This window comes from Epinephelus lanceolatus, chromosome 14 (assembly GCF_041903045.1).
Source record: "Epinephelus lanceolatus isolate andai-2023 chromosome 14, ASM4190304v1, whole genome shotgun sequence".
Taxonomy (NCBI): Eukaryota; Metazoa; Chordata; class Actinopteri; order Perciformes; family Serranidae; genus Epinephelus; species Epinephelus lanceolatus.
The window spans coordinates 28,907,924-28,921,386 of NC_135747.1; the positions used below are offsets into that span (position 1 = coordinate 28,907,924).

General features: G+C 41.2%; 1 protein-coding gene across 1 annotated transcript; it reads left to right on the forward strand.

The window, feature by feature from the left end:
* The first annotated feature begins 1,587 nt into the window (after window positions 1-1,587).
* On the forward strand, window positions 1,588-12,788 carry slc67a2 (solute carrier family 67 member 2). The gene is made up of 6 exons (XM_033617108.2): window positions 1,588-1,946; window positions 3,278-3,365; window positions 5,681-5,724; window positions 6,829-6,958; window positions 8,966-9,175; window positions 9,252-12,788. The coding sequence occupies exons 1-6, from the start codon at window positions 1,860-1,862 to the stop codon at window positions 10,112-10,114; spliced, it is 1,422 nt and encodes a 473-aa protein (XP_033472999.1). The 5' UTR covers window positions 1,588-1,859; the 3' UTR covers window positions 10,115-12,788.
* The last annotated feature ends 675 nt before the right edge of the window (window positions 12,789-13,463 follow it).

Here is a 13,463-nt window from a genome sequence, read left to right on the forward strand (position 1 = left end):
GTGTGAAAGAGACAATGTAGTTGTCAGTTATAGTTAGGTGGTTGAATAAAGAACATCTGAACAGTAATAAATATTTTCCATCTACCAATTGTACATTTTGTTTAATCTGTTCGGCTGCTCTGACTGATTGAATTTTTAGCCTTAATGATACAGATATAATATGTAATATAAAACAACAGATTTGATCCAACACATTTTCACTCTTAACTCATCAAAAACTGGCACTTGGTCAGTGGCCCTACACATTAAACTATGATGAAAACTATGATGAAATTTTGTCTCTGGCAGCTCTGTAGCTACAAGGTTACTGTAAAATCCTCCCTGAATTCTTGACAGTGTGCCATTTATAAAGTGTTGGATGCTCCAGTTTGTCCAGCAGGTGGCGGAAAAGTAACTGAAATGTCAGTCAGTCTAAATGTAGGAAATAAGAAGACCTTGGGAAAATGTTTGTTTCATTAATCTATGAAAAATCAATATGTGAACTAGACTATGAGGGACTTTTATAATAACGATGAGTTAAATAATGAGAAAAGGGCAAGCACCTGAATCATGTAATTAAAACAGTTTTGTTCGCTGTTGTTGTTGGGTATTTATTACTATATATGTTTTGTCTTTAATTTTTTATCACGTTAATCCAAATCATGGGACTGAGCAGTCATCTCTTGGTATTTTTATTTGCACAGTTTACAGATATATTTTGTATAATAACAATTTTATATTCAATTATATATATTACAGTATTCAATTATATTCAATTATATTTAATTCAATTATATTATATTAATAATATAACATGATCTTGGGTACACCATAATAAAAGTGTGCTGATAATATTACATACAAATATTTAGAAAAAATAAAAAAAATTGAAGCTACAGTACATAAATAATAAAAAGCATTTTAATATGTATGTGTATAGATAAAAAAAAAGTATTTTCCCTGTTAATATAATTTAGTTTTCCTTTTTTTTTAGCCTACTTCTTTCTTTACTGCTACTTTTTTTGACTTTGTTTAGTTTATCTTAATGTGTTATTCTATTGTAAAATAATATACTTAAATACGTGTTTCTACACTGTCTATTTGTGTAAAATTATATTATATTATATATATATACATATATTACATAGTAGTAAAAATTGCTACTTATTTGGTTATATATAGGCTACATGATATATGCACATGATTATATAATAACGTAATATAGTACATAGGCTATTACATAATAAATTAATGTAAATTTTTAAATCTAAAACATAAATTAAAAATGTAAATGAATAACATCAGCTCATCTGTTTATCATCTGTTTCTGATTTTTTTTTATAAAAATCAAAACACGTTATTTATAACAAAGAGGTAGACAATAATTTTTCAGGGAGACAACAAGCTATCAGAGGTAGTAAAAGTCAATTTACATTAAGACCTAGAGTTTAACTATTTTAAAGGATGTACATTTACTTTAAAGTCTTCGTAATTGTTTTTGTTCCTCATATCTTGTAGTCACTACACCATCTGTTTATGAATTAAAATTTCTTGATTCACTTCTGTGACGTCAGCGGACAATACCAACTGTCAGAGCAGCCGCGGGGGAGGTCGGATCAAACAACATGGCAGTTCAACACCTGAGAAACCAGCCACTACTTGAACAGTCGGCTTCATCGCTGAACGGATATTCTCTCTTTGTAACCCGTCACTTTTTACACCCGCTGCTTCTGTGCCGACGGTTTACCGAGCCGTGTCTCTTCACCCCCCGCCCGTGAGCCCTCCGCCGGGGACTGAGCCGTGCTCTCGGTCGGGATCATTCACAGTGGAGCGGATGAGCGCTTCCGCTTTGGCTGCAGCAGTGTTGTCACAGCGGGAGGATGAACAACCAGAAATGTAGCACCTTATTTCAGAAACCAAGAGGACGGACGAGGATTATACAATGTATCTACGTGGTGGGCTTCATGGTGAGTAGCCTAGAGTATACATGAATGAGTGAACTGTTCACGGTCATGATTTCATAACTCATAACTATGATGTGAGAAACATTCCACAATACAGACATTAGACATGTGTGTCATCTTTAAACTGTAGACTAGGTGTCTTTAAGGTGTTTGCACGTGGTTAAAATAAAAATACAGGCCAATTCTTAAATGTTCACGTCAGTTTAAGTTAACAAAACTCAAAGTAATGATGGTTTACAGTAACCTTGACCTCTTTATTCGCTTATTGTACCTTTTGTCGGGTGTATTGATGTCTTCAGCAGCATATGCACACGTGTCACAGCCTATGTTGCCTTTAACCTAAATCCCACCCCTAAAACACTCACCTGTCATGCTTACCTGCAGTAATATATTCAACCATGGTTTGGAAAATTTTAGCCTGTATTTGGTATTAAAACTGCATTAGAACATGTTCAATTTAAATGTGATATCTGCAAATATAGACTTATGTCATAGCTATTGAAATGTAAAACACATTAAGTACTTTAAAGTGTAATGTATATGTAAACTACATATATATAAGTCATGTATAAACTCACCATAGAGGATTATAAGCATACATTGTACTGATGTGGCATCTTGGACGGTGTTTTCTTTACTTTCTAGCCACTCAAAATAAAAATAAATACATATTATTTATGCATAAAAATACACGAAATGTCACCCTAGATTAATCAGATATGTAGCTACTGAATAAGGCAGCTATGTAAGACCAAAGCAGGTTGTTCTGACACCTTTGAGTGTATCGAGGGTCACCTCTTCAAAACAATACTGTCAGTAAAATATGTTGCAAAGAGGACAGGTACTTCTTTGAATCTAAAAACACCCCATGCTAGAAATTATATCATAAACAACAAATGATGAGAATCCAAATATCCAGGTTGTTTTGAGAGCACACATTCCTCCTGGCTAAATGAATGAATACAGGTGACTGATGGAATCCAGTCAGATCAGATTTTTGGCATGGGAGCCGACATAACCTGCTGAGGACAGTACTGTTACTGAAAGTTAAGCAATTACTGTAACGAGTGGTGCTGGGACACTGTATGATCTGCTGTGTGACTTCAATCAAGAGCTGGCAGGAACTGAGCTCGTCTCAGCATGCAGATAAACAGGACGACTGATCAGAGTCTGAGGCTGCAGCTGACCTTAAACTCTCTTAGTTCAGTACTGGACATTGGTTTACGTGTCCCCTTCTGTTTAAAGATAGAGTCGTGATAATGATGATAATGAAAGCTTGACACCTCTGGGCTCATCCCTGCATTCTTTCTCCTTCACTTCCTTGTTTACTTAAGGACTTGTTTGGGGTGAGCATGATCATCCCGCTGCTGAGCCACCACGTGAAAGCTCTCGGAGCAAGTCCCACTGTGGCTGGTATTGTAGGTAAGTTGTAATCTATTTAAGTTACATCATAGCAGATGTACTCCGGGGTCAGGCATAATTAGGCAGCAAGCTCTGAGGAGTCTTGTGACCAAATAATTACCCATTTGTCAGAGTTAAAGGGAAAGTTCACCCCAAGATCAAAAACACACATTGTAACTCTTACCTGTAGTGCTGTTTATCAGTCTTGATAGTTCTGGTGTGAGTTGCAGAGCGCTGGAGATATCAGCCGCAGAGATGTCTGCCTTCTCTCTGATATAATGGAACTAGATGGCACTCAGCTTGTGGTGCACAGAGCGCCAAAAAAATACATTTGAAAAACACAACAACAATGTCTTTTTCCAGAAATCATGACTCGGTTACTTAAGATAAACCACAGACCTTGTTGTGAGCAGTTTCATAAAGGACCTGTTTCTTTCTACTGAACTACACCCATCAACTGTATCAAGGCGAGTAAGGAGGCGCGCATCTATTGCTAGCTCATCTAGCACCACTGAGATAGCTAACATTACAGCTCAGCTGAGAAGGACGCCATTGACGTTTACGTCACACTGTCACCAGCACAAGCCTCCATGAGCAGATGCATGCTTGCAACACGAGACAACTCAAACCAAAGCAAGCTAGGTTGATAAATAGAACTACAGGTAAGAGAGAAAATACCTACTTTTGATTTGGGGGTGAACTGTACCTTCAAAAGGTTTTATAAAAAGTCTGTTGTTTTTTGAAGAGAATGACTGTTAAGGACACATAACTGTTAACAAAACATCTGCAATGTGCACCACATATATGTTTCCAACAGTACTGTGGAAATATCTATTTAACTGTTCCTAAATTTGTTGGAATGCACCGTTTTGTTATTCAGAGCACCACACTCTCAGAGCAGCAGGGCGTACTCTGGGCACACTGTCTTAGGAGACGAAGCAGCAGAGCACCAAGCGTAGTTAATGTGTCGTGTCTAACTGTTTATTAATTAATGTAGAAATGGAACGTTGTGTCCTTTGTGTCAACAGTGTCATTTTTAGTATAGAGACACAGATTGGGCGGCAGGAGCTCAGTCCATAGGGACTTGGCTTTGGAACTGGAGGGTTGCAGGTTCAAGTCAAGTTCAAGTATTGAGTTTGGATTGGAAGCTGGAGAGGTGCCAGTTCACTTCCTTGGCACTGCTGAGGTGCCCTTGAGTGGGGCACCAAACCCCCAACTGGTTGGGGTGCCTGTCCATGGGCAGCCCCTCGCTCTGACATGTCTCCATTTAACACATGTGTATAGGTCCTGTCTGTGCATGTGTGTGTATTTTGGGCCTATGTGTATGTGACATCATGAGGTCTGGGTAGTGACTGAAAGAATAAGTTTGCGGATTCAAGTGGCCGAAATAAGTTTCCTCTGTGGGGTGTCTGGGCTCAGCCTTAGAGGTAGGGTAAGGAGCTCGGACATCCACAGGAAGCTCGGAGTAGAGCCGCTGCTCCTTCATGTCGAAAGGAGCCAGTTAAGGTGGTTCGGGCATCTGATCAGGATGCCTCCTGGGCGCCTCCTGTTAGAGGTGTTTCGGGCGCATCCCGCTGGTAGGAGGCCCCGGGGCAGACCCAGAACATACTGGAGGGATTACATATCAAAGTCAAAGTCCATTTATTTGTCTCCCTTGGGAGAAATTTGGATTGGAGACAGGGTACTGCTGCTTTAAACAACACAAAACATACAACTGGTAACCAGATAGGGACCAATGTGCAAAAGATATTTGCTCATCGGAGCTGTGCAATTTGCCATGCCTTCACGTTGAGTTAAGGTGCTGGTACACATTAGAGTGCTGATACATATTGAAATGCTGGTACATCTCATACCTTGGGGTCCCCCAGGAGGAGCTGGAAAGTGTTGCTGGGGAGAGGGATGTCTGGTGTGCTTTACTTGGCCTCCTGCCCCCGTGACCTGGCCCTGGATAAGCGGATGAAAACAGATGGGTGGATGGATGGATGGATTGATTGAGTATTTCTAAACTAAAATGTCTAGATTGGATCTACAAATGCACCAAAGCTATGAAAAAGAAAAACAGATCTGCAGTCAGATGTTCAACCCAAAGCTGCACAGATGAAACAACAGGAAAAAAATCAACTGCTCTTTGACCTGTGGCTGTTACGGCATTAAGTCCAGCAACAACCCCGCCATACATGTGACTGTAGGCATGTCTTCAGTGACTTTTTCTGTTACAGCACTGTGTGCTAGTCGTTAGGGTTTTTTTTAATACTAGTATTGTATCGTGTGTTCTCGTGTGTATTCTGTGCTTTATATTACAAATGTAAACTAAAACAAATATGAATCTGTTGCAGGATCGACATACGGGATCTTACAGCTCTTCTCAAGCACAATAGTTGTAAGTATCCACTTTGTTTCTCTCTCTAAAAACCTAGACCTCCATCTCTGTCTCTAACCTCCACTCAGCCTCTCTTGCTTGAGACATGCTCACAGTTAGTGGCCAAAGTGGTTGCATTCCATGTCATCTCTGGTATTTCATGAAAACAATAAACACTGGCTGTTTTAGGTTGGCTGCAGTCGAACAATACGCCCTGTCTGTGCACATTCACACACACAAGCTACTCCTGGATATCTGCAGATGCACAAAAATCCCTCTTTTTACACATGAATTCATTTTTTACCCTTGAACACCCCCTGACTGGACACCGAGGAGACATTATTCAATGAACTACCCTTTGGATGAGAAATGAAAGCCTTGATGATTAAAATTACGTCCCAACCGTTAAGAAGCTACTCAGAAATGCACGGCACTCCACAATAAGCACGTCATCTGAAGCAAGATTCTCAGCTCTCCACGTCTTTCTCCTGCCGCCCACAGCTCGTGAAAATTGGTTTAATTCTCAGGGGTCATGCGACAAATTAAAACAGATAAGGAGTCATCTGTTGGTTCCCGCGTGCAGACCGGCTGAATCCTGATAAACGTAAGGATACGTGAACAGCTGGGTCTCTATGATAATCCCACCAGGCTGCACCAGGAATACAGCAAACTCAATTGGTCCTAATTTCATTATTCCATCAGGTGTGTGTGTGTGTGCGTGCGTGCGTGCGTGCGTGCGTGCGTGCATGCATGCGTGTGTGTGTATGTGTGTGTGTGAGAGAGAAAGGCAGGGTGAGAATCTAATAAAGATTTGTATTAACAGCCTGGGCTCCTTGTTAGAGAGGGAACTTGGAGTTTGGGGATTTCTGCTTCACTTTACTATTGCCGCACACTCCTTGTGAACAGAGATACTTTTTTCTGCTTGTCTCCATTTGTCGGGATTTGTCCTTAATCCCAGATCAGTGAATTAGGCTTCACATTTATGCCTCAGTTCCACCCGTCCAGATGTTTCAAAGGACTGTACAAAGAGCCATAATCTCTCCTCTAAATGTCCTTTTTACAGAATGGAAAATTTGGTTCTGTCTCAGTTTGGATTGTGTGTCATTACCTGTGTGTGATTGGCAGGGCAGCTGGAGTGATGTGGTGGGACGGCGGTACTCTCTGCTGACCTGTCTGCTGCTAAGCGCTCTGGGCTACGGCCTGCTCGGAATGTCCACCAGCATTGCTTTGTTCGTACTCGCACGGATACCTGTGGGTAAGTCAGAGCACATTTTGACATGTTACAGTGGGAAAATCAGTGGTGCAAATAAGAAAATTAAGGATAGTTTAAGTCCATTTAACTTATCATTAATGTTGTGAGAACACTTGTCACTTTTCTACCATGATAAATCAATGTGAAGAGATCTAGTGATGTCAATAGAAATGTATTTTCGAATGTTCATCAAATGTTGCTTAAAGGAATACTTCACCCCCCAAATGACCAGTTGTATATCAGTTACTCTCCATATGTTACTTTGAATTTGTGAAGAAAATTGTATTTTTCTCGCATGCCTCCACCGTGAAGGAATAATCCAGAAACTGAGAAAATTCTTGATGAAATGAACTCATCGGGGTCCGTGTTTAACAACAGCTAAACTATATCAAAACATGCGTTTATAAACTCTCACACAACTCGTGCCCTTTCTGACAATCAATCCCCAACCTGTTAGTTTGTGTCATTGTGTGACTGGTGTTTTAAAAGGGTTAATTCTAATTCAGCAGTCACACAGTACAGCCCAGTTCAGACCAAAGATTCACAATGAGACAGAAACATTTTAGAACATTGCAGAGAAAAGTTGCAGCGGTGTGAACTGGCCGTCTGAGCTCGACTTGAGCCAGCTGATGGTGTCACCTGCAACTCAGCTGGTCAAATTGCGGGCAGCTGGTTTGAGAATGTAAATGCCCTGTCCCTGCCAAGCCCTCTGTTTCTGTCCTCACGTTGGCCAGTGTCAAACGGTGGGTCACTGCTGCTGCTCACTGTGTGTGCTCTCACACAGACACATTCTCATGGTAAACTAATTGGCACTGCTTACATATATTATTGGGGTGTATTTATTATGAATGCAGTCCATCTGATTTGTTTCTGTCTTTCACCATTTCATCACTACAAATGCAGCTGTAGCCAGTATCTCATTATCACTATCCTCATTCATATTTTAAGAAGAAATTATATTCAGCCACACAATAATCCTGAAAAGCTGGAAATCAGAACAGAAGTACAGAGAGCTGTTACATAGAGATGATATACTGTCTGATCTAGTTGCATGAACCGGCAGGTTTTTAGAACGTTGCAGAACGGTGCATTGCAAGTAGTTGTCTGTTTTAACTCATCTCATCGCAAATCTTTGGTCTGCACTGGGATTTACACAAACTAACTGATCAAGGCAGTGGTAGACCAGCACCAGCAGGTTTGTCAGTGGATTCTGGCTTTGAAGAGAGCATGGATAAGTGTAACTGTCAGTTCAGTTCCCTGATGGACAGGGCCGTCTGTTTGGGAAGAAGTGAGCATACAACTGGATCAATGAGACTTTGATTATACTGCACAAGTTGTGTTGGAGTTTGTAAATGAATGTTTTGATATAATTTTACTGTTGTTAAATGCAGCCTCATTTTACTTTAATTCACCAAGAATTTTATCAGTTTTTGGATTCTTCGTTTACTGTGGAGCCATGCAAGAAAAACTAAATTTTCCTCACAAATTTAATGTAACACGGAGTGAGTAACTGGTATACAAATTGACATTTCGGAGGTGAAGTATTACTTTAACAGCTTGTACAGCATAAACAAGTGTCTTTCCAAATAATTAGTGATTGATAGATCCAAATCAGAATATTTAGCCCATTATTATTGTTATTTTCTTTACTATTAATTTCTTTTTAATGTATTTTTTTTTAAATATTTAATTTATATTTGATTTTTTTATTTATTTGTTGCTAAATTCACCAATATGTTTTTTTGAGTTATTTATGGTTGTTTGATGGGCTTATAAAATGTAATGTGAAAAAAAACAAAAACGGACTTCACTACAAGTTCTCTTGGTTAAATTTAAGGAACAGTTAAGTTGTGTTGATAATTAGATACCTCCTTAATTTTCACTCTGAGGTAAATTCCTCATTCAAGTTCAAGGCCTCTGTGTCTTTGCTCTTGGGTAAAAAGAAATCATGACTAAAGGGAGGATCAGTCAGCTCCTCATTCTCACTACCTCGACTGTCTTCTGTCTCAGGGCTGTTCAAGCACTCCCTGTCCATCTGCAGAGCCCTGCTGTCTGACCTGGTGTCTGAGTCAGAGCGCCCTCTGGTGATGGGACACTTCAATGCAGCCTCCAGTGTTGGCTTCATCCTGGGTCCTGTGGTGGGTGGCTACCTCACGGAGCACGAGGGCGGCTTTTACACCTCCTCCTTCACCTGTGCAGTCATCTTCCTCACTAATGCAGGTGGGTGGACAATGGAGAGAAACAACTGGTTTAACTGTATTTGAAATCTTAATGTGACGTGTGTTTATCATTGCAGGGCTTGTGTGGATGCTGCCATGGAGCGAGACGCTTATTCAGCGTAATGACACTAACTCTAGCAACGATGTAAGTAAAGGTTGTCATGACAACAACTGTAGTAAGTCGGTTCAAAATGGCTCTTATGCCAACAGTCACCACCCAGTGTTGGCAGCAGAGACTGAGCCAGGCTCCAGAGCTCCACAGAAGCACCGAGGTGGATTCAGGTGGAGGGAGGTGTCTCTGCTCCAGCCTGCTTGGAGACAGCTGTCCTCAGTGGGCTCCAAAATCCACATGGTGGCCTCCTCTGACATGTGGGACCTCTTCCTGGTGCGGCTTCTGATGGCGATTGCTATCATGCTCTACTACAGTAACTTCTCTCTGGCCATGGAGGAGCGATTCTCACTCAAACCAAAGGTGACGGGGTATCTGATCAGCTACAGCAGCACCCTAGGGGCCCTGGCTGGGTTCCTGGTGGGTCCCGTCACCAAGCTCTATGGGAACAACATGCCCGCTCTGCTGCTCCACTCCACAGTTCTCACCTGTACACTCATCTTCCTGTACGCTGCAGCGCCCAGTGTGTCGCAGGTGCTGCTTACCTCCACCTTCTTTGCCATTTCCACCACTATTGGACGGACATGTATCACAGACCTGGAGCTGCAGAGAGGAGGGGTCCAGGCCAGCGGGACTCTGATCGGAGCTGGGCAGTCGGTTACGGCCGTCGGTCGAGTTCTGGCCCCTCTCCTGTCTGGTCTGGCCCAGGAGTTCAGCCCTTGTGGCCCCCCCAGTCTGGGAGTGGTGCTCGCTCTCGCAGCTGTAGGTTTACTGCTCATCAGGATCCCCAAATGGAATGGGAGAGGGACAACGAAAAAAGCCAAACTCTGAGTAACTGAGTTTAAAATCAATGCAAATACACCACGCAGAGAAGTGCTCTTATTTGTAGGAGGCCAGCTGTGAGGATGAACAGCAGACTCAGTGGGAATGTTGTTTCCTGCTCAAATGCCTCTGACAAACTGACGACTTCACAGGGTCACAACGGCTCGTCACAACCAGCACTGCAGTCCCTCTCTCAGGAGGAGCAGTTTCAAAAGTCAAACACAGTGCTGAGATGAAGTTAGGGCTTCCCTCTGTGCAGAAACATAAGGGCCTTGTGTCGGCACATACTGCTCGGGACAGCTTGGAAACAATGCACACTTTTATTTTTAATGTTCTCTAACCACTACATTGTCAAAAGTCCCTGAGGTTACTGTCAACTAGTGACGGGCAAAGCAGTTCTTCTCAGTGTAGTGACTCACTAGGATCTGTCCATCAAATAGATTTCTTCACTAAATCGGTCAGAGCTTGACTGGAGCTCTAACCGCCCGTAGTCCCACTTGCTGAACTGAAACACCTGCTGAATGTTCAGTCCAGTTCAACGACTAGTGAACTGAGAACTGAAAGCCAAAGTCGTACCCTATCATGTATAGCCAAGTGGCAACACTGGGGCTGAAACATGGGGCAAACTCAGCATGCCAAAAACTGCAGTTCCTCTAATGACCACTAGAGGATGGCTCCAGAAGCGAGTCAATTCCTATAGACCCCTCATGTTAAAATGCCCCACTTTGCAGCAGAAATAAACACATTTACAGCCTGGTACAAAAACAGTTTTGGTCTCAAGAGCTAATTTTAACATTCATGACAACTGTAAGAGGTCTGAATTTTTATTTAACTCACCCTTTTACCTTTTATCAAGGCTTGAAGTAACATATTTAAGGGCAGGCTGTTTTGAGTGACGGGCTGTCTGTGAGGTGTCTGAGACAGATCCAAATGTGGTCACTCTGGCATCAAAAAACCAACATGGTGACAGCAAAATGCTGAACTCAAGGCTTCAAAACAGCTCTCCACAAACCAATGGGTGACGTCACGGTAGCTACATCCATTATTTTTACAGTCTGTTCGCAGTACCTAATTATTAGATATAGATTTGGTAGTACTTCCTACTTTGAGAGAAGACTATTCAGTGACAGCTGGTACATGGTCTTTGACTCTATGGGAGTTACGGGGTATATAATATGCAGTGTAACTGGAACTGCGATGTTGGAAGGGTTGCAGCAGATAGGGATAAAGGGATGATGTCCACTAAGGTACTTCTTGGGTGCACTTGAACAGATGGGGGTTGATATACAATAGGACATTTTAATTTAGAGCAGTAGTTCCCAACTGGTCCAATCACGGGGTCCAGATTTCACCTCAGTCATTAGTTCAAGGTCCACACAGTTTAATACATTTAGCATCATGCTTTTTTTTGGCCATGTCGTCAAGCTAGTTTGCTGTCTCTGTTAAGTAGCTGTCCATTAGTCACTCAGTCTATAGCAGGAAATGGCACTCCAAAATAAAAGCTCTGTGCCTGAATTCACTGTACTTAAAAATAAAGCAAAGTTTACACATTTGTGAGTCACTTGCGGTCCATTCAGAATGGACTTGTGACCCACTTTTGGACCGCGACCCACCAGTTGGGAACCACTGATTTAGGAAGTATTTGTTTATGGTTTTTTATTAAGGACCTTCTCAGTAATATATTCCAACTCAAGGCTGATTGCGATTGTGACCCCTCAGTGAACTAAATAAATCATCCCCCATGTTCTATGATAGTGTGCCAGCTATTGAGCCTCTCAGCAACTGCAGACCAGCTTTCACTGCATGTGTTGTACCCCAGTGATATGATGCAATATGAAGCTGTGACTTCTCTTTTTAATCTCCTTGCTTTGAGACTTCAAGACATGATAGGGTGGGAAAGAGGTGAGCCCAAGCAACTTATTCAGAGCTTTGAGCGTGCACTGTTCCCTCGCAGTCAAAGGATCTGAGACAGTCTCTGGTTCAGCCACCCATTTTTCATATTGCAGGTTTCACCACAGAAGGTGTCAAGATTTAAAAGTCCCTGCACGAGGCTTGCAACTGAGGGAGAAACTAATGAATTATTACATTTCAGTTTGTTCACCCAAAAGATTTGTTCTTTTGAAAGAATCAGTAGTAAACAACAAAACAGGTCTGTGAACCTAGTCCAAATAACCTCTACTTATTTTCCAAAATAAAAGACGAAAGGTGATCATCATCTCACATTTCAGACAGTAATGCTTCACACACTCATAATGAGATTAATATAAAGTTGCTGTGGTGGAATTGGGCTACCTGACCGCCCCAGGGTAGATCACACTGTTGTACAGTAGGAGGAACTAAGTTGGCTATAATTAATTTAACACATTTTACCTCAGTGCCAGCTGTTTCTCCAAATGCACTGCATCAGAAATGCTTCCTATGGTATATGAGCAGATATTTCTGATTCTTGATTTTTTTTTTTGTGTATTTAGGTTATGTTTAAATGGACATTTTGAAAAATTGTTTTAAGTTTTTAAGTTAAGTTTCATTTGTAAACCGAGCACCACTGTTGTTTAAACACCCAGACACCACCTGGTTGAGATGGAAGATTGTATAAATTTGTGTAATGATGTCAGTGAATCCATGAGGTACATGCTAGATTGATGCCAAAAATCAGAAGGAATAAACAAAGTTTTATACATGAGTCTTGACTTTGGAGTTCTATATATGAAATACTGAAATCAATGCGGCAGTTTGGACGGTGCAGTCAGCTCTGTCATACGTATTTTCCCATCTTCTCTCCCTCTATGGGCGGTGCCTTCAGTGCCACATTTATAAGCTTACATTATATCTAGAGATGCTGTGATACCATTTTTTCATCCTAAAACTGATTCCATTTCCTTAACTTGCATATCAACTGATACAGAGTACTGATCCGATACCATTGTGTTAAAAAAAATACAGCTGTATTTCACAAGCCCTGTATGGATGTGAAATTATTGCTATCGTCGTGTGGCATGGCTCAGGTTAAATCCTTTGTAAAACATAAACACGTTCACAGAATGAATGCTACAGAATGTTATCTAATTTGCCATTTTGCTAATGGCTGAAATTAATGAATTACTTGGTATTGAATTGGTGTAAAGACTCGTGTACTTGCTGCTACCAGATGCAACATTTCAGAGAGTGTAAGACTCAGGGGGACAACATTTTTAAAAGTGGGCCAATATAATTCAAATTAATCATATTTCTACATGTATTTTGTATCTACTTGTACTTGCATTGACTGTTTAGATCTTGTATTCTTATTTGAAAAGCAGAGGTATGTGTGTCCTGGGCCAAAAAAGCCCAAAAGTTATTAAATCATCAGATCAGATCA